The following is a 20,933-nucleotide window of genomic DNA, read 5'->3' as shown; positions in this document are numbered from 1 at the left end:
TCAATAAAACAAGGCTCATCGGGCCAGGCTGAATCAGCAATATAACCAAACACGCCCAAAGCATCCTGATCCAGCACGCTGCTGCTACTCCTCGTCTCCTCCGACCATCTCTGCTGTCTGCAAACGTAGGAATCGTCTTGGCTTTGCATGGTTGCTCAAGCTCAACGATGACACGCCAAAGACTCGACAGGTCAACTTATTCATATACGAAAGACTCGGCAGCCAAGTCGCGCTGCTGCACTGCAGCTAGCTGATCGTTCGTGACACTGACGCATGCAAGCGATGGTAAATATTAATGTTGGAGCTGCCTCTCTATGTTGTGATGCTCTGCTCTTGCATGCCATCTTCTGTATCTAAATAGCTAGCCCTCACTAATTATTTCACGAGAAAAAGTCCACACTCACTATCATATGTCTCGCAACATGTAAGCATGACACTTCATCATGAAACATGCATGAAAAAGGACCTATCTCCACATGCGAATTTCTATTCTATTATTCTATTTATATTAAGAAAACATTTTACAACTATATAGTGATCAAACATAATAAATTATATGAAGTTTCAGTTTTATTCTTTTATATATGTTTCATACAGTGAATCACATTGAGATATGTTGCAAAATATTTCCGCAACAACCTGCGGGGTATCATCTAGTTTCTTGAATGCCTGGTGCATCATTCTACTATCATCGTATACAATACATACATACATGTCCAGTCATAATCTACCAATCCATGCATCACGGCCTATAATAACTAAGCTAAACCGGCGCCGAACTCGCGGACTTCTGCGGTCTTCCTTCGACGAGCTCGACGTCATCGCCGGCATGGGAGCCGTCGCCGTCGTCATCGTTGTCGTCGGACTCCTTGGACCTGTACCACCGTGCGCAGACAACGAAGTATACGAGGTTGACGGCGGCGATGGTGGCGGTGACAAGGTAGAACAGGTCGACCCTTCCCTGGTCCAGGTCCTGCGCCAGCCAATCGGGCTCCCCGTCCCGCCCCCTCGTCGCCCGGTGCACCACCGTCACCATCACCCCGCTGGCGTAGCTCGCGAGGGCGAACCCCAGGCAGTAGAGCGCCCCGGCCACGCTCCGCATGTTCTCCGGGAACTGCCGGTAGAAGAACTCGAGCTGCCCGATGCCGCCGAACGCCTCCGACAAGCCCGCCAGCAGCAGCTGCGGCACCAGCCAGAAGCACGACGTCATGGCGGTCCGGCGCCGTCGTCGGTGCTCCACGGCCGCCGACACCAGCATCGTCGCGACGGAGAGCGCCAGCCCGACGCCGATGCGCTGGAGCAGGGTGATGCCGCCCTCGTGCTTGGTGAAGCGGCGGAGCGCCGGCACCACCAGCCGGTCGTACACGGGTATCCATAGAGTGAGGGAGAGCATGGAGAAGACGATGAAGGAGCCTTGCGGGATCTCGAAGCTGCTGGCGCTGCTGATCCGGCGATCGGTTTGTGCTGCTTGGAGCACGACGTAGGTGCCAAGCTGGGTCAGCACCACGAAGTAGACGATGCCCGACGACCACACCGGGATGATGCGCGCTAAGCACTTCACCTCCTCCACCTGTTGTATCGTGCACAACCTCCATTGGTTCACTGGCGTCTTCTCGTCAGAGCAGAGCGCGTCCTCAGGGGTCCGCATGGCCGCCTTGTCGAGGCATGTGAACTGGTCGGTGTAGGCCAGCTTGGAGACAAGCTTGCTCCGGTGCGGTGGGTCGAACAGCTCGGCGACGCTACGAGCTCGCCGGAGGTGGCGCTTGCGGGCGGCGGCGACGAGGACCTGTGCAAAGCTAGTCAAGGGGCTGCCCTCGGGGCGGACACGAACATAGAGGCGGGTGCCCATGAAGAAGACGACACATGAGATGCCCATGAGCACGGCGGGGACGGCGAGCCCCAGCGCCCAGTTGACGTTGCTCTGGAGGTAGATGATGACGGTGGCAGAGAGCATGATGGCGATGGTGAAAGTAAAGTAGTACCAGTTGAAGAAGCTGGCGATGCCGCGACGTCCGTCGGCGGTGCGCGGGTCAAACTGGTCTGCCCCAAAGGCGAGGCTGCAGGGCCGAACGCCGCTGGCGCCGACGACCAGGAAGAAGAAGGAGGCCAGGAGAGCGGCGAAGTGGGAGGCGGACGGGCCCTGGCACTGTTGTTGCCCTTTGGATGCGTTGCAGGTGGGAGGGTGGAGGGAGGGGAGCGCGGCGGTGAGGGTGAGCAGGAGCATGCCGAGGAAGGAAGCGATGATGGAGATGGCAATGGTGGTGTAGCGGCCTAGGTAGGTGTCGCTGACGAAGGCGCCGAGGACGGTGGCGAGGTTGCTGGTGCCGGAGAAGACGTTGAGGAGGGTGGCGGCGCTGACGCTCTGCATGTGATACACCGTCGTCAGGTACACCAGCATGTTGGACAGCGTCCCGATGGTGCCAAGCTTCTCGAACGTCTCGTTCCCTGCAACAAACATGTCATTTCGCTGTTACATAATTGCATGATCCCAGTCAAATCCCAAAATTTTAATGTAACCACCGGTTGTGTAGCTAGCTAATCCATCAATATCGTCACAAGCTACTTACTTTCAAAATTAAATCCATAAATAAAACTTAATTGATTACTTTTTTATTAGAAGTCAGTTGCCATTTGCCAAAGTTTGTCCAAGTTGCATCAAACATTTGTCACTATATTTTGTGGACTTTGAGCACGAAAGCTTTGCTTTGCTCTAAGACTTGCTTTTTTTTTTTGCGGATTCTAAGACTTGCTTTTACTTAATTAGCTTACGAAACTTCCCAAATATGGCCAGCATAAGAATTATATTAATGATATAAAACATTAAAATAATTACCAATGAATCTCCGGCAGATAAATACTATAAGCAATCCCTGCTTGAGTCTGCAATATTACTCTCATAATCAAACATCACCGTCTAGAAGGGAGGGAAAGAGCATAACATGTCACTGCATTCATTTTTCCCTGCCTAAAAACTTAAGGTTCCATATTAAGTTCCTTCTTCGTCCTCTGTCCCCAACCCACCTTTGTTTCTGGTTTTGTCGATTTTTTCGTCGAGTTTTCTTGTTTTTCCTACCCAAAAAATAAGTAAGGTTCTTTTGTCCTCCCTCTCCACCTTGCCTTCGTTTTCGGTTTTGTCGATTTTTCGAATGGGCTTTCTTTTCTTTCCTAACTAAAAATAAGCATGGTGTTTGTTTCTTTTGTCCATCCTCCCACCCCCACCTTTGTTTTCGGTCTTATCGATTTTTCCTCTTCTTTTATTGAAACCAGCTCTCAGCAGCCCCATGTCTCATTGGCTTAGCAAATAAAATCATGCTTTCTTTGCTAAGCCAATAAGTACCGATAATTATTAGTTAAAATTCATTTTTGGTACCGCGTGGGACACATGGTTAGCAAAATCAAAGTTCATATAAATTCATTTTTGGTACGTAACCAAGTTGGCCAGTAATTTATTTTGATTGCGTACAAAAAAAACTTGTGCATCCATTGCAATGCATGGGCAATTATGAATTATCTAGTATGGTTAAGAAACTAAAGCTTTTCTTCAATTGTGCGAAAAGAAAACGTTGCTCCAGAGAAAACAAAGAAGGCTCTCTGCTGTGAGAAAAAGAGGGTTTTCTCAACAACAAAATAGGCAAAGAATTTTATCAAAAAAATAGGCAAAGAAGCAATCCTAGGATTCCCATGAGTTTGTCCTTGGTGGTTGAAATTAGTGAATACAGGACCCAATGAGTGATTGAGTTGGATCCTTAGAACCTCAATTGATATTGATACGCACTCGATCCATTACTGTCTGCTTTTTCGGTCGGCTCATCAGATCGATCGGCAGGCAGGCCGAGAGCTTGCTAAGATCGATCCAGTACAACTAAAATAAGAGCAATCTCGCAGAGATCAAGCTATGCAGATTGCTACGCTACTGAGTTGAGCAGAGGGTGATCTGAGAGAAGATGTGGGCATATGCCATCTGCATGCAGAGGAAACAAACGGAGGTGGCAATCACCTATGACGTACGGCATGGCCTTCCATCCGCGGTGGTTGTGGACGGGCTCGGCGTCGGCGCCGTTGCCAGAGTCCTGCTCCTTCGTCGTCCCCTCCTCTTCCTCCTCCTCCTGTTGCTGCCGCCGAGGCTCAGCGTCCATCTCTTACTTGGAGCTGTGCAAGCATGAAACACACATAGAAACTGGAAGATGTGGGTAGGTGGCTAGCTAGTGTGCTTGCTGGCTGAAGATGCAGTGCAGGAAGCAGAGGAGGAGAGGCCGGCCGGCTTAAATAAGCCAACCACCGGCCAGACCGCCAGAGTGTAGGATCTTAACTGCTTGAAAGATACTGACAGAGTGCAAGAGTGTGGCGCCCACCTTTTTTTCAAGTGTCATTTTACATTGAGGCTTTGGGGCTTGATCAAAGCAAAATTACGACTTACTTTGACGTCACTTCTTGGCACTTGGAAGGCTCCGTAAAAAAGTGGTGGGAAAGTCGTGCCGGCACGGGCACCACTCAGAGGAAGGCCATGGCTTCGCTTACCATGCTTGTCTCATGGACCGTATGAAACGAAAGGAACGCAAGGGTCTTCCGCAACAAAAGCGCGCCACCAACCATTTTGCTCAACAACATCATGACGGAGGCAAATCTTTGGGTCACCGCCGGGGCTAAAAACCTAGGGTCACTCATGTCGCGAGAGTAATAATCCATGCCGATTGTTTTGGGTCGCTTGTAATAAACTCTATTCTCTTCTTAATTAATAGATGAGGCAAATCTTTTGCCTCCGTTTCGAAAAAAAAAAGATACTGACACACACACATACCCCCCAAGCGACCGTAGCAAAGTTTTGTATTTCCAATTTGACTCCTGGGAACATATGTTCCTGCATGCCAGAAATGCTTGCATGAATGTAGAAAAAAAATACAAAAACATTACATATACATGTTCTTGTCCTTTGATTGTTTGTTTGCAATTTTTTTACATTCACTCAACTTTGTATTTTCCATTGAGGAAGCATAAGTGTTCTGTTTTGCATAAACAATTTCACAAACTGGCACAATGCCCGTGCGTTGCTACGAAGCTATAAAATGTCACTTCTTACGAGCATAATTTTGAGCTGGGATCATATTTTTGCATTTGTTATTTGTGCATTTTGCAAGTGTTCGTCTCACATGAAAGTAGTATTGTACTTGTTTATTTGTTTTAGGTCTCACATGTGAGTAAAAATATATTTGTTTATTTATGTATCTTGGAGGGTTGTTAGTCCTACATGTGGGTAAGGGTGTAATTTTTATTGATCGATGAAGGTTGTTCATCCCACATGTGAACTCACCACCAACTTCAATTTTTATAAGTAGGAAAGATATAACACACACACACAGCCAAAACGCCATCCTCTCGCTCTCCCCCTCTCTCACACACACACAGTGAAACCTACTGTACATAAATGTAGAAAGGAACAGCCTGAGTTAAGTCCTCCATCTGATTTTGTGGAGCCATAGCCATAGCTGGAGCTCGAAGGCAAATAATTGGGGTTCATAATTTGCTTCATAAAAATGTGCGGTTGACGGTTTCTACATGCATGTTTGTGTGTGTGAATGAGAAGCACCCCATGTCGATTATCATTAGTTCAAACCAAAAAAACCATGCATAGAGGAGCTTGGGCCGAGCAGGGCAGCTGCAATCTATATTGGTGAGGCGTCTACATGTCCATGCCCACTGTGCATCACTCACTACCGTTGTGCACTCAATGCCTAGCAAGGGAATTCAGTCACAAGAAAAGTGCGCGCCTGTGTGATCTATATTAATTGCATGTTAATGCACACGTGCAACGCATGTTAATTTTAGGCAATATATTAATTGCATGTTAATATTAGGTATGTTATTATGTGTTAATCCTGTGATTAGTGTAATATTTGGTATGATATTAATTACACGTTAAACACATTTAACGCTTGCCATTGGAGCAGTCTAGGTCGTTGGATTGACTTAGTTCGATGGTCGAGATCAGTTGGAGCTGCCCCTTTGGGCCTTTTTATATTGGTATAGAGGTATAGATTAATTAACTAATTAGTCAATTAATGCCAGTAGCTAGATGCACCAAATTGGGAACACTGCTACATAACTACCTGTCTTGCAACAAATCACGGGCACCAACGGCGTCTGCAGTAGGTGTGTAATTTCATTTTACAAATCTTAGTTTCTGCTGGGTCCAATCAGCGATGGTTTTGCTCAACCATCCACCTTGCAATATTTTCATCCATACATGATCTTTCATGTATGCAACAGACCACCATTGCTTGAAACAAATCGTACAACAAAAAAACATCCACAACATATCCAACATAGAAGGCAAGGTTTGCAACAACGGGATAACAACTTTGTAGGATAACGCGTCCACTGCAAACTGTGATGCCCAAAATCATTGCAGCATGTGGCCTACATGTACACGGCCAAACCGATACATGTTTGTAGTGTACTGGAAAACCTTTCACAGCATAAAAAATCATCGATTTCACTAATTCCACACCAAGAATCAAATACTGGTGCTAGAAATGTTAACTAGTTGCATTTAACCATTGACATTGTTAAAAAATAACCCAATGCATACTTAGATGGGGTTGACAATGCTGCGAGTGGGAATGAAAACTTGGTTGACAGCGACAATGTTGCAAGTGCGCATGAAAACTCAAGATGGGGATGATAATAATTTGAGTGAGCCTGTACATGAGCCACCAACTTTATTTGTCAACGTTTATGATACATGCGATAATCTAGATGATAAAGCATGGGAAATTTAAGTTGAAAAGGGACCCAATTTTTTTACATTATTTAAATATACTCATTTTTTTATTAATGTTCATATATAGTTTATTTTTATCAATATTGTTTTATTACTTTATGTTTCACTTACATTTTAATTACTTTATTTACATTTTAATTATTTTTACTTTTTATTGTAATTTTTAAATATAGTTTAATTTAATTATTTTTATACACTTTATTTTATTTATATTTTTAATATATAGTTTATTTATTCCAATTTTTAGGTAATTTTCTATTCACTTTTTATTTTATTTGTTTTATTTAATTCATTTTTGTTTAGGTTTCATTTATTTCTGTTTATTTTTAATATTGTTGTTCTAATATATTTTTTAGATTTTATTTTTATATATAGTTTATTTTTTGGGTTGATTTTTTTACATTCTATTTTTTTGCTCTTAAGTATACTCAACAAAATTAAATAGTTGAAGACGATGGATCCCCGATCTTTCGACACTCTTGGCGAACATGGGCTCGCACAAGGGGCTCATGTTGATTCTACAAGCTCTGATGGGTCCTTTACCGGCCACACAGCTACTAGGTGAAGATCAGAAACTAAGAGGAGCTACTTAGGGAGAAAATTTTTGTGGACAAAGTGAAATTGTTTGAGGAACAAGGAGGCTGCCAATACTCTTACATATGAAAAGGTTAGTGGTTGCATGCGAGAACAAGCATGCCACCACTAGTATAAGTACCTACGGCGTGCATAGGAGTCATACACCACCACTAACTTATCTCTGGCCAGTACACCTGGTCCCACAAACTTGTGGCGTGTTACAAAAAGTCACGCCACCACAAAACTATAAAGGAGTGTCCCAAATATATCAACACCACTACTATTTGGAAAAAAAAATGACGGCATGGATAGCTGGCGCGCCAACAATTAAAGTTGTGGCTAACCATTTCTCTACTAGTGTCAAGTTAAAAACACATGATGTGAGAAGACCTAAGTTGAGTACTCAACAAATTATCAAGAGCTTTGACCAATGTGGTCCTAGAGAACCGACTTCAAATTCAAATTAATATACATGCAATTTTCATTTATATTTCTTAACACATGCAATATTTTGACTATCTAGACCTTACGATGTTTGCAATGCTATGTGACTATATATTCTATGGTTTTGATGCTTATAGTTCTTGCCCCCTTCAATAAGGATTGGCCCTTTTCTTTTAAAAAAAGAATTGACCCTTTTTGTCTAAAACTGATTGAAAACTGGTTAAACTTAATTCAAACTCAAACTTCAATTCCAAGTAGATAGGTAGGGTTTTAGTCTTCGCAGGGGCGGTGTTTGGACGGATGGCGACACTTCTTCTTCGGGTCAGTCTTTCGGGCTCCGGTCCTCCTCAAGTTCGACTGTTGGGATGGATTAGACGGAGCTCAGGCGTAGATTCCTGCCAGCTCTTCAGGGCAACGAGGTTAGGTTTTCTTGTCATATTTGGTGTCAGGTTCTTCACATCTATTCAAGGATTCAACAACGACGACTGCGGCTCCGGGGCGCTGGTCCTTAGGGGGACGTGCATGCAGACTTTCCGGCTGTCATCGACAAGGTCAAGCTGGCTTTGGTCTGGGGGCGGCGACAGCGGCGCGTTGGCGACTCGTTCTGGCGGCGGCAATGGTCGTACGGTGGTCCATGGAGCTCAATGTAATTTTTATTATGTTTGAGGTGTTTTGTACTTTCGATGAATCTTTATAACAAAATATTGGAATCTCGTCACCTCGCCGGGAGCCGACGGCGGCGCCGCGTCCCTCCTGCCTGCCGCGCCCCTCCATACAAGCGCTGACCAGGTACTCCGCAATTGTTGATCCTCTTTCTCATCCCCGTCGTCCTAGGTAACCAAAAATAAAATATGTTATAGATTTATCATATGACAATAAATGAATTTGCCATGTGACCAAAATTGAATTTGCCGTTTTATGAACAGAAAGCCTATAGAAAAATAAAATGTTACTAATGTGCCATGTGACCAATATGAAATTTGCTACATGAACAAATATGTATTTGCCATGTTAGGGATATAGAGAAGAAAATTTTACCATTATGCATGGCAAATCTTGTATGAAAACCATTGCAAAAATTGTGGCAAATTTGCCATGGGGGAAACAACTAAAGTAGAGCACAATTTGCCATGGCAAAAATCAACAATGGTCATACTATGACATGGCAAAACTATGACAAAAATACTCATAGTTCTCAACCGACGTGGCAAAAACCTATGACAAAAACCATGACATGGCAAAACAGTAAAAACTCACGACAAAACTCTTGTGAATGGTGCGAAGGCAAGTGGATGCGTTGTGTTTTCCCCAATCAATTTAGTTTGCCCGACGTAGCTGCTGTCCTCTGCTAGAAGATTCACGCTCAAATCGATCGAACGGTTAAAAAGACGTTCGCCCCTGTTTCATCTCCTAAAATTCCGCGCTTGCAGTTTGGTCAAAAAAGTTAAACCTAATCCAACAAACAAATACGTGTGGTTGAGTTAGTTAGGTGGACAGTGGTACGCCAACCCACCAGAGTTCAAATCCTGGTGCTCGCATTATTCCTGGATTTATTTCAGGATTTCTGGCGATACGCTTTTAGTGGGAGGAAACGTTCCCGTCGACGACGAGGCGCCTACGGTGACTTTGTAAATCTCAAGATGATATGCCGGCTCAGTCTATCGAAGGTGCTCATAGGAGTAGGGTGAGTGTATGCGCGTGTATATAAACGCTTGTGTCTATACTGATGCTAAAAAAAATCCAACAAACAATACAAGGAATCTCTAAAAACTTTAAAAAATGAATTAGGCCAAACCTAGAACCTGATGTATTTTAGAACTAAAGAAATGTACTGTGTTTGGGATAACAAATAAATTAAGGTATCTACGAGACCGGATGTCGTACACAACGACAGCCCCCTCGGTCCTCGCTATCTCACTCCCCAGCCCCACTCCAGTCCACCCGCTCTCGCTGAGCAAGCCGGCGACCGGAGCAGAGCCCGAGATCCCTCGCCACCGCGCCGGGCCGGGGTTCCCACTAGCCGAGCTCGCAAAAGCCGCTGCCTTTCCTCCCTCTCCTCGCGCGCTCGGGGGAGCACCGGAGCCGGCGGCGCGCGCCATGGGGTCGGTGTCCCTGAAGCTGCCGGCGTCCCGCCGCCGCCACGGCGGGCCCCTCTCCTGCCTCTGCTCCCCGGCGCCGCTCAACCTCCTCATGCTGCTCTCCCTCCTCTGCACCAACCTCCTCGCCTTCTTCGCCTTCTTCGCGCCCCCTCCCCGCCACGACCCCGCCGCCGGCGCAACCCCCTCCTCCTCCGCCAACCTCTCCGCGCACGTCGCCGCCATCGCGCTCGAGATCGGCGGCGCGTCCTCCTCCTCCGGCGCCCGCCTCCCGGACGGCCTGCCCCCGGAGCTGCTCCTCTTCCTCACCCCGCACGCGCTGCCGCTCGGCCGCGACGCGCGGACGGGGCTCACCCACATGCCGGCCTCCGTCGCGGCGTCCTGCCTCCGGTCCCCGTCCGCGCTGGCGCTCCTCTCGGCCTTCATGTCCTACGCGCCCCACTCCGCCTGCCCGCGCAACGCCACCCTCCCGCGCCGCCTCGTCTCCAAGGGCTGCGAGCCGCTGCCCCGCCGCCGGTGCCTCTCCCGCGGGCCCCGTGCCCCGCTCCCGGCCTCCGGCATGGGCCTCGACCACCGCCGCTGGGCCGGCCCCGCGCGCGGCGGCCACGAGTTCCTCGCCGACGACGTGCTGCGCCTCAGCGCGTCCAAGATCCGGATCGGCCTCGACGTCGCCGGCGGCGCCGCCAACTTCGCGGCCCGGATGAGGGAGCGCGGGGTCACCGTCGTCACCTCCGTGCTCGACGGCGCCGGGAAACCGATGAACGAGTTCGTGGCGGCGAGGGGCCTGTTCCCGCTGCTGCTCTCGCCGGCGCACCGGTTCCCCTTCTACGACGGGGTGTTCGACCTGGTGCACGTCGGCACCGCGGCGCTGGACGAGGCCGGGGCCCCCGCGATGGGGCAGGCGGCGACGCCGGAGGCGCTGGAGTTCTTCATGTTCGACGTCGACCGGGTGCTGCGCGCCGGCGGGCTGCTCTGGATCGACAGCTACCTGTGCCAGATCGAGGAGAGGAGGCGAGCGGTTGCCAAGCTCATTGACAGGTTTGGTTACAAGAAGCTCAAGTGGGTCGCCGGAGAGAAGGCCGGCGGTGCGACAACATCAACCTACCTCTCCGCGGTGCTGCGAAAGCCGGCAAGAAGCTGAAATCATACAGAGGATGGCCCATCCGGGCTCCTTGATCGGAGGTACGACTGTACCTTCAAATTGTTTGTAGCTCGCAGAGTTTGATGAGGGGAATGTGAATGTGAATGCCGTATAGGTGCCACAGAATTTTTTAGATTACGGAAGAAACCGGTGCTACGGATTAGCTTGATTCCATTGGTTGTTGAATGTTGAGAGATAGTGACTGAAAATAACTGCAAGATTGTACAACTCTTCTACATTGGTTGTTGAATGTTGAGAGATAGTGACTGGAAATAACTGCAAGATTGTACTCCCTCCGATTCATATTACTTGTCGCTCAAATGGAAGTATCTAGATGTATTTCAGTGCTAGATACATCCATTTGAGTGACACGAAATATGGATCAGAGGGAGTTTCTACATTTGTTGATGCTATTAGGTCGGACACAAGCCGTGCAGTGCTACTTTTGTTGCTCTATTGGTGAATTGCAATTTGTGGAAGAGGTTGGCAAATGGTGTAAACTGTACTGATCTTCCATTTCAGGAAGAACGCGAAATTAATTGACGCTGTTCGAATCGAGCTAGCTACCCATGATATGGTCCATCCAGGTCTATCATTGATATTATGTTGTGCAGCTCCTTTCAATCCAACTGTCTATCATTAATTCCCATCTAGCTTATGCAAAACTGTAAGCAAAATAGTCCGACAATTGTTTATCGTATTTATCACAATAATTATTAACTGACAAAATTATTGACATCTTGTGCTTGAAGCTTGATTACGAATAGTTTTTATTTTCTGAAACAATATATGTTTTGCGCTAATTTGCGTGTCATGCGAAAAATATCATGTCATATTTTGTTGTTTTTCTATTTGACACTGGCCTACAGATATGAATTCATTATAGTTAGTTGTATGAGTTTACCATGTATCAGAGTTATTATATGAGCTGTTCCTGTCCAATTGTCCTAAATTATAGCAACACCATGTCCATATGGATCAGGTTATTACGGTGCTTTGCTTCTTCTGGAGCGGGGGAAACACAACCGATTTTTATCATCAGAAACCAATCAAAATATAGTTGTCGGTGCATTTCATACAGCCATAGCATCACTGATTTTCAGTCTTCGGATTTCTGATGGTCTAAGGCGTCTAGAAAAGGAGGATACACTATATCTCCGAAGTACATGTGAAGTTTTCTTAACCGCAGACTGAAGAGTTGCCATGTAAAAGTTTTTTGCCGAACATAAAACTATCAATTCTAGGAGCACCATCTGATGAAATCAGGGATTTCTGCGCTTTCCTTCCCTGTACATACACAATCTGCTTACCTACAAAATGAAGGTCAGGATGAGTGAATGACTGTTTCAGCCGGGAGCAGCCCTTCCTTCTTGGAATGTAAATTATGAGCTTCCACATACACATCTCCTCCAAAGTGTAAAGGCTGCCTGAAATGCTGCATTGTTACCGTTATGCGACGTACATCATGTTAAGGCTATATAGAACTGTTATAATGTTCCCCCCCTGTTTGCTCTCAGTCTTCGTTGTTACTAGGGAGTGGTTGCAGTTTGAAATGCTAATTCCTTGGTGAGGATTTGTGGCATTTTAGTCGGTGAAATGGTTCGTGGCTTCATATTTTTGATCTTTCATGTTCAGTGCACACATTGGTCCTACTGATTTTGGCAACTGGGTAGGAATAAGTTATGAATTTTGGTTGATCGGCTTTCACCACTTGGCAGAAAAAAGGTTGGTACTTCGGTGATATAAATCTTGTATAAGTGTTGCTAGCTGGGGGTCTTTCTTTGCTGCTGCTTCTGTGACAAGGTTTGTGTTGGCCGGCGTTAATTTTCTGTGACAAGGTTAATTTTCTGTAAGGTTCCATGTCTTTTTGTTTTTGTTCATCATGGTGGAACCTAGTTTGTTCCTTTTACCCCCCAAAAAATGGACCAGGTATAAATGTGTTAATTCCCAGTTCATCTTTATCTGGTTGAAGATTTGTAGCTTGCATGGTGACAGTTTCACCATGGTGTTTCCATTATTTATGTATCTTCAGTCTTCACCATGTTATGTTCTGCTGGAAGGCTGGTATTAGACGGCGTTAATTTTCTGTAAGGATGCTGTTGCATGTCTCTTGTGTTGTTAGTTTACCAAAAAGAAAGAGAGGGCCACTCATGGACCAGGTGAATGTGCTAATTCAGCAATTTCAGTGATCTTTCTCTTGTTGTTTACTTCAGAGATGGTGAGCATTAGATTGACCATTCGTTTGGGAATGTTCAACATTTCGGAAACTAAAATTATCAGAAGTACTTCACACACGATGCTTTGGTGAATGATACTGGAACGATGCCCAATCGAACCGACTGGAGCTGTTTAGCCTTGGCCTTGGACGGATAGGATATGACATGTCGTCTGTATTTCGTCTGGGAGTGTCGTGTGTGAAGCAGTGCTGCTCTAAAATTATTGATGGATACTGTAATCTGGAGCCTTTTTTTTTAAATCCTGGAATGTTGCGACTGTCTCTTGATGTGGATGCTGAATTGGCGAGATTGATTGGCTTTTTTTTGGACATTCGATTTGACTGAATAAATTTGTTGACCAGTGTTTTTGTTCATCATAGTGTAACCTGGTCTTGTTCCTTTTACCATTAGTGTGCTGATTCCTAGTCCATCTTTATCTGGATGAAGTTTTGTAGGTTGCTTTGGTGACAGTTTCACCATGATGTTTCCATTATTTTTACCAATAAAAAAATGATGATAATTTAGCTGATTCAGATGGCGACAATTTCCACAGCAACACCTCGAGAAGTCGAGATGTATAAAAGAACTTAAACTTACAAAAAGATTAAGGTGCGAATCCAGGGAATTAAACTTACAAAAAGATAAAAAAAATGAGAAGAAATGCGCATCCACTAGATTCTAAAGTATTCAGATTTGCAAAAAGGAAGCGAAACCTTAAAAAGTATTGGAGAAGTGGGGTATCGATCCCCATACCTCTCGCATGCTAAGCGAGCGCTCTACCATCTGAGCTACATCCCCTTGTATGCTGTTAATGGTAATCTAGGAACTCATCTAAGCAATGTAAGGTCCATGCAAGAACCATGTTATGTTAACCAAAGCAGGTGCAAAACTGCAAATGGAGGTCAGTTTGGATTGTTGGTCCTGTCCGAGAACCAGACCAAACCCTCATTGCTGCGAAACCACCCTCCCAAACGCTAGAGGGCAGTTTGTGCCGCTTTTTTTTAGCATCAATTTTTTTGCGACAGTTTTTTTTAGCATCAATTGACAGAGGAGAGGCTCCTATTGACTTTGTAAATTATTAATAACTAAGGTATACAAGTGTGTTACATGGTGTTCCACTGTCTAAAATCTTCACACCATCCACCCTCCAGCACCAAGTACTGTTAAGTGTGTGTGAAGACAAAGAGAAGAGCCAACTAGTGCTAAGTTACAAGGTTTGAAAAAGTTTCTACGGTGATGATTACCTGATTTTAAAGCCTTCAATAGTATATATGTTGTGTCCCTGCTAAAAAAATAGTACATATGCTGTGCGGAAGATAAGAGACGTCAACGATATGTAAGATCAAATGTGTTCTAGATCAATGATGTAGACTGCTATTTGTATAGGGCCAACACAGTTCGTAAGAGGGGGGAAGGGGGGGGGGGAGCCGCGGGTGAATGGTTGCGTCCTTTGCCAGGTTCTACTTACTCTTGAAGGTTCCATGGAAATATGGATTAATAATAACTAAAATGGGCTATTTACTCCTAACAACATGTAAACATTATAAACATGTGTTTAGTTCAAATCAGTTGGTTCAAATATACTTAAAATGGAAAATACAAAGTGTTCACTTTGATCGTAGTCAAATTCTATTAAGCAAACCAGAGTACAAACACACTTGAGAAATAAAGAAACCACGTCGAGGTCCACACAGGATGACCATCTTCATCCTCTCGAACATGACAACACCCAGTGGCATGCCTCTCCAATGCTAGAGCTAGCCAGCCTATCGATGTTGATCGTGGATAGGAAGTCATGAACACCATGGTAATGCCAGCCAGCGCCTCAGAGAAGAAGCCATCACTGTCTGAAGAGTTGCAGATCCAAGAGCCTAACCTCCACTATTTCTCACAGGTCTCACGGCAACCCCGAAGGCCTCTGTGAAGTGACGCAGATGAGGCGGGAGGACCAGACTGCAAAGGGAAACCGCCACATGAACAAACCATGAAAACCGTAATCTCACCGGGCATAAGGCCGCATCGATGTGGCGTAGACGAGGTGGGAGGGTCAAAGGGAAGTCACAATGCCAACAGACCCTGCAAACCATAACCTCACTGGGTAAAAGGTCGAGCATGAAAAAAATACACCATTGAGATGGAAAGGATCCAAGAGACCTTATTCGTCGGATCGGGAATTTTTTACAACGATCATCTATTGTGTGTGGGTTGGAACACAAGGACACCTTTCATGCGCTTCGCAGGCGCCCTCGGTGTCTACCTATGGTAGAAGAATGAAGCCCGACTTTGACTTAAAAAAGTCATCAATCGGTCAAGAATTCCATCAGAACACACAACTAACAAGAGAAAAGGGTATATATGGCAGATACAAGGTGCTTACAAACAATCCAAAGACTACAACAACACAAGCATACCAAGACAGAATAGAAACACTCCAAAATGAAAGCACTTGACCCTGTGGCTATCCGTTTATGACGTCGAAGAGGACTCCATCCTCTTGTCCCGGCTCGAAGGATGCCACGCCGTTGACATAGACGGAGGTTTACACTGGAAACCGATGAAGCCATATGCTGCCAGGAAACGCAGGAGGGTCCAACCAAACATCCCTTTGCAAATCAAGAACTCCACACTAGATCGATATCGCCCACAGCCACATGAGAGACTCAAATTGCTGAATGGAGATGATGCAAACCTGAGAAGACACAGGGCTAGTAGAACGACAACTAAGAGGACATGCACCAGCCTTAATGGAACACTAAGCCACCGACATCCTTGACAAGACACTATGGTCGTAGAGGGGAAACCTCTCCCCTCTTGCCTACACTCGAAGGCGACGGTCTTCTGACGAACAAGGCTGCAAGAAGGGAACACCAGATACCAAAGCAAACCAATTCCACCACGTAGCTGGTTTGATCATGACAATAGAAAATCTACAACATCAACCTCCAAAATCGCACCAACTCAAACACTGACTCCTATGTTCCACATACGAAGCCTCCAAGGAGGGGAACAACGCTGGTAGCACCGCCATTGTTGTGGTCGTCATCGACGGTCAAAGGACCCCCCCCCCATTGCAATCCCCAAGACCTCCCTTCGACCACCATCTTTAACTGACGAGCGTCTGAAGTCCAGATGTGGGGGAGGACGATAGCACGCAAACTGTGACAGGACTCTTTCGGGAAGGGTGCCTAGCTAATGAAGAACCAGGGCACCACACCTCTCAATCATCGGCTCCTCGCCGACCACACAGGCCGAAAGAGCCGATCAAAACACCCGGAGCAAGCCCCATCGCAAGGACATTGTTGTCGTCACCACCTAGGGCCGCCGCCCTCGATCTCTAAGCTCCCCCACGCCCGCATAACAGAAGAAAGAAAGTTGGCTCCTTCTCCACCGTGAGACCCAACTACGGCTGGCAGAGAGGGGGAGGGGAAGGATTGGTGCCACTAGGGTTGGTCGCCTCCGGTGTTGCCCCGGACGGAGCGAAGCGGGTGCTGCGGAACGTTTTCTTCTATATCAACAATCATGCATTCACTCAAAATTCACAACATGAGTTGCCACTCAAAATTCCCCGTTCATATTTATCTGGTTGAAGATTTGTAGCTTACATGGTGACAGTTTGACCATGACGTTTCCATTATCTTGGTGATAATTCTGACCGATTCAGATGGTGGCAGTTTGCACAGCATCTTCATTAGATGTACAAAAACTTAAAACTCACAAAAACTCCTATGTTCCACATACGAAGCCTCCAAGGAGGGGAACAACGCTGGTAGCACCGCCATTGTTGTGGTCGTCATCGACGGTCAAAGGATCCCCCCCCCCCATTGCAATCCCCAAGACCTCCCTTCGACCACCATCTTTAACTGACGAGCGTCTGAAGTCCAGATGTGGGGGAGGACGATAGCACGCAAACTGTGACAGGACTCTTTCGGGAAGGGTGCCTAGCTAATGAAGAACCAGGGCACCACACCTCTCAATCATCGGCTCCTCGCCGACCACACAGGCCGAAAGAGCCGATCAAAACACCCGGAGCAAGCCCCATCGCAAGGACATTGTTGTCGTCACCACCTAGGGCCGCCGCCCTCGATCTCTAAGCTCCCCCACGCCCGCATAACAGAAGAAAGAAAGTTGGCTCCTTCTCCACCGTGAGACCCAACTACGGCTGGCAGAGAGGGGGAGGGGAAGGATTGGTGCCACTAGGGTTGGTCGCCTCCGGTGTTGCCCCGGACGGAGCGAAGCGGGTGCTGCGGAACGTTTTCTTCTATATCAACAATCATGCATTCACTCAAAATTCACAACATGAGTTGCCACTCAAAATTCCCCGTTCATATTTATCTGGTTGAAGATTTGTAGCTTACATGGTGACAGTTTGACCATGACGTTTCCATTATCTTGGTGATAATTCTGACCGATTCAGATGGTGGCAGTTTGCACAGCATCTTCATTAGATGTACAAAAACTTAAAACTCACAAAAAAATAAGAAAGAATTTAAGAAATGCGCATCCAGGGAATCGAACCCTGGTCAGTACCGTGGGAGGGTACTATGATACCACTACACCAGATGCGCCCTTTGATGGTGCTTCTTTTGTTTGTTTCATCTGATATAATGTACTCAGATCTGCAAAGAAAAACAAAAATTAAGAATTGGAGAAGTGGGGTATCGATCCCCATACCTCTCGCATGCTAAGCGAGCGCTCTACCATCTGAGCTACATCCCCATCTGCGTACAGAATTTAACAATCTTCTTTTAGTAGGGGTAACCTATATGTCTTATTGACAATCGCTATACCCAATTTCAGAAAGTTCAGCACGTTAACAAATTGGGATTAGTAAACGGATCTGGGGGCATGTCAAATGACAAGTTACATTTATCTGCGTATTATGGCATACATACGTACCATGTAATTATTCCAAGCCATTGACCGCACCATCAGAAATTTCCATTCATTAGGTTTTGTATAAACATAGCTCCAAGCATATCTGAACAGCACACCACTTCTTGAAACATTACATAGTCAAAGACACCCTCCTCCATGGCAATAGGAGACTCCAGAATAGATGGTTAAGGGAAAATTTGGCATGCTTACGTTTTACAAAGATAATAAATAAACTAAGTCTGATTAAGAAGAAAGATAAAGGGAATGGTAAAGTAACTGTCATCACCTAGAAATAGTTTATACTCGCACTGCGTGTGAACAAAGACTATACATGTGATTTGCATTGAGGTGCAAATAGAGTAAGTGGATACTCACATGGCACACTTGATGGAAGGCCTCATGTCGAGAGAATTAGAGTTAGTGGGATCAACTATTTAGAATAGTTGATTAGCCCATTTCCCTCCCGATAGCATAGATGTGCCACAACCCTTTTTCTAAAATCAACCCGCACTTATCGAAATTTCCAACTAATGCTTCCATTATGAACTCAGGTGGCATAATGCACTCCAATGTTAGTTGTCTAGTGCTTCAATTGAGGATTGAACCATATTACAACCTGTACAAAGGGCAATCGCTCTTGTGTGGCCCTCGCCTAGCTAGTCTGTTAGACGTCGAACATCTGTTATGCAAAGCCGACCAGATGAAGAAGCGACATCTCAGCGGGGCACGAGACTCCCAAACAACTATAGCTGCCGGATCAAGTTGTAGGTCGGGCAAACTTGCATGTGTAGGTTGAATGTGCAGAATACACACCGTTGGGCTCCCAAGCCATCTGACAATGTCCATCACACCCGGCTGCAGGGTGACCACGCTAACTTGCTCCCATAGGGGCAGGTACTCCTCAATTTATGCCGCGGTCAAGTCAGGACCCACGTCCCTTGGCCATGCACCATTCCCCGCCTCCTCCACCTTACTAGTAGCTGTAATACGTAGTCGGAATCGACCATACAGTTTTAGGGCAATCTCTTGAATCCTCATTCCGTTAATTCATCTGTCCTCCCAAAAAAGAACCTCGCCCATCTCTGAGATCCACAAACACTACGGCTTGATATATAGCACGAGACTCCAATGACACATTGAGGTCGAACTCCCCCCATGGTCTTGATCCATCTAAGCGCGTAAGCCATAGCCATCTCGCACGAAGTGCAAAGTTGAGCCAACGTAGATTGTGTATGGCGGACCCAGGACAAAAATGCCCCGGTGTCCCATGTCTATCGCATACTTGTGGATATCGAACAATAATATGGATATAGTAATACACTTAACAATTCAATATGTATAGAAAACCGTGTAATAGTGAAAATACTTAAAGAAATCCAAAATGACGAGTTTAAATTAAAATGGTAGTTGATCGGAGGGAAATGAACAATAATGGATCATCGAGTCTCCAAGAAAAATGCGACATTAGATGTCAATTGCCTACAAATAAACAAAATCACTTAGTATAACTCATTATGTAAACTTGCGTAATCGAAAAACTGAAAAATTAAGATCGTTATATTCAAAATGGGATAAGGCATCATTTTGTTAATGTGAGGGGGCAACATCTTTACCTTGAATCAATTTTAGGTCCCCCTTTTCCCTAGAAACCTTCCCAATGAAATCCACTAACCTATAATTTGTCAAATACTATGTGAGCATTACTTTAGATGTAGAAAGAAGAAATGAATTATGAAGTCACATGTACATGCTACATGGATTTCACATAGTTATAGAATGAATCAATTAAACCTGCTTGTGCATCCGGCCGGCGCTCCAAGAATATTGCAATCTCCTCCGCACGCAATTTGGCGCTCGTGGGCGCCCGACGGCGCCAAGTTCTTTCTCTGGCTCGCCTTGATGGATCGCTGCTAGACGGCCGAGCGCCGCGCTCGCCATGGATTGCCGCACGATCCCCTCTGCAAGCTCTGTTGCCAAGAGCTCGAGTCCCTGGATCACCTACTTTCCCGGTGCGTCTTCTCCCGGCTTACTTGGCACGAAATCCTGTCATGGTGCCGACTACCAATCCCCACGCCATGCTCCACCGATGCTTTCTTCGATTGGTGGTGCAAGACCAATAACACTGCCCCAGCTTCATCTTGCAAGGGGACGAACTCGCTCATCGCGCTCACTGCCTGGTCCATTTGGAAGCACCGAAACGCCGCTGTCTTCGATATTGCCCGGCCCTCAAATGATGATCTTGCTCGCACAATCAAAGATGAGGCCCGCCTGTGGGCACGTGCTGGAGCAACTAAGTTAGTATCCATCATTCCTGTAACCTAAGATCTAATGTAGCGAGGCTGAGCACCCTCCCCCCCTCCCCCCTGCTCATGTTGCACTCTCCGGGTCACCTTCGGCGCACTATCCCTAGAGTTGCACCCTGTATTCTCTCCCCCTATCAATGAAATGATACGCAACAATGCGTATTCATCAAAAGAATAGTTATTCCAAATTCCCAATAATTTTATTCCCAACAGGCCAACAATTCTCAAATCCCTAGCCGGATACCCTAGTCCAACTGCCCTACAGTTTGAGAAACGAGAATTAGGGGTTCTAAAAAAGAAGTGAAAATCGAATTTCCTAAAGAGGTGCATCGCAGTGGAGATTTGATGCAGAAATTATCGTACCTTATTTTTCTCGATTGCTCCGGCGACTTGAGTTGATAGGATCTGCGACACGAGTACGGCGAACTGACGAGGGAAGAAAGTGCGGCGCATGGGGTCTGTTTGTTGCTTGAGCAGAGGAAGAGGTGAACATACCGTATCCAT

The 20,933-nt window shown here is 46.1% G+C and overlaps 2 protein-coding genes and 3 non-coding genes across 6 annotated transcripts; 1 reads left to right on the top strand and 4 right to left on the bottom strand.

Annotated features, from left to right (window-relative positions):
* Positions 1 to 559: 559 nt before the first annotated feature.
* On the bottom strand, positions 560 to 4,221 carry LOC125521651 (protein NRT1/ PTR FAMILY 2.11-like). Its single transcript, XM_048686708.1, has 2 exons — positions 3,998 to 4,221; positions 560 to 2,445 (listed from the first exon to the last, which is right to left on the bottom strand). Exons 1-2 carry the CDS (start codon positions 4,134 to 4,136, stop codon positions 764 to 766), a joined length of 1,821 nt encoding a protein of 606 aa, XP_048542665.1. The 5' UTR covers positions 4,137 to 4,221; the 3' UTR covers positions 560 to 763.
* A 5,342-nt stretch (positions 4,222 to 9,563) lies between these two features.
* Positions 9,564 to 13,544, top strand: LOC125522448 (probable methyltransferase At1g29790). 2 transcript variants are annotated; one of them, XM_048687509.1, is made up of 2 exons: positions 9,564 to 11,076; positions 12,018 to 13,544. In XM_048687509.1, the coding sequence occupies exon 1, from the start codon at positions 9,674 to 9,676 to the stop codon at positions 11,033 to 11,035; it is 1,362 nt and encodes a 453-aa protein (XP_048543466.1). In that variant the 5' UTR covers positions 9,564 to 9,673; the 3' UTR covers positions 11,036 to 11,076; positions 12,018 to 13,544. The 2 variants fall into 2 exon arrangements, with proteins under 2 accessions (XP_048543466.1, XP_048543464.1); XM_048687507.1 differs by lacking the exon at positions 12,018 to 13,544 and adding an exon at positions 11,558 to 11,735.
* A 432-nt stretch (positions 13,545 to 13,976) lies between these two features.
* TRNAA-AGC lies at positions 13,977 to 14,049 on the bottom strand. Its single transcript has one exon. It is a non-coding gene; the product is annotated as a tRNA-Ala (tRNA).
* A 3,696-nt stretch (positions 14,050 to 17,745) lies between these two features.
* On the bottom strand, positions 17,746 to 17,816 carry TRNAG-CCC. The gene has a single exon. It is a non-coding gene; the product is annotated as a tRNA-Gly (tRNA).
* A 78-nt stretch (positions 17,817 to 17,894) lies between these two features.
* Positions 17,895 to 17,967, bottom strand: TRNAA-AGC. Its single transcript has one exon. It is a non-coding gene; the product is annotated as a tRNA-Ala (tRNA).
* Between the last annotated feature and the right edge of the window lie 2,966 nt (positions 17,968 to 20,933).

This window comes from Triticum urartu, chromosome 7 (genome assembly GCF_003073215.2).
Source record: "Triticum urartu cultivar G1812 chromosome 7, Tu2.1, whole genome shotgun sequence".
Taxonomy (NCBI): Eukaryota; Viridiplantae; Streptophyta; class Magnoliopsida; order Poales; family Poaceae; genus Triticum; species Triticum urartu.
The sequence above is the reverse complement of the archived record's forward strand: the minus strand, read 5'-3'. Positions and strand labels throughout refer to the sequence as shown.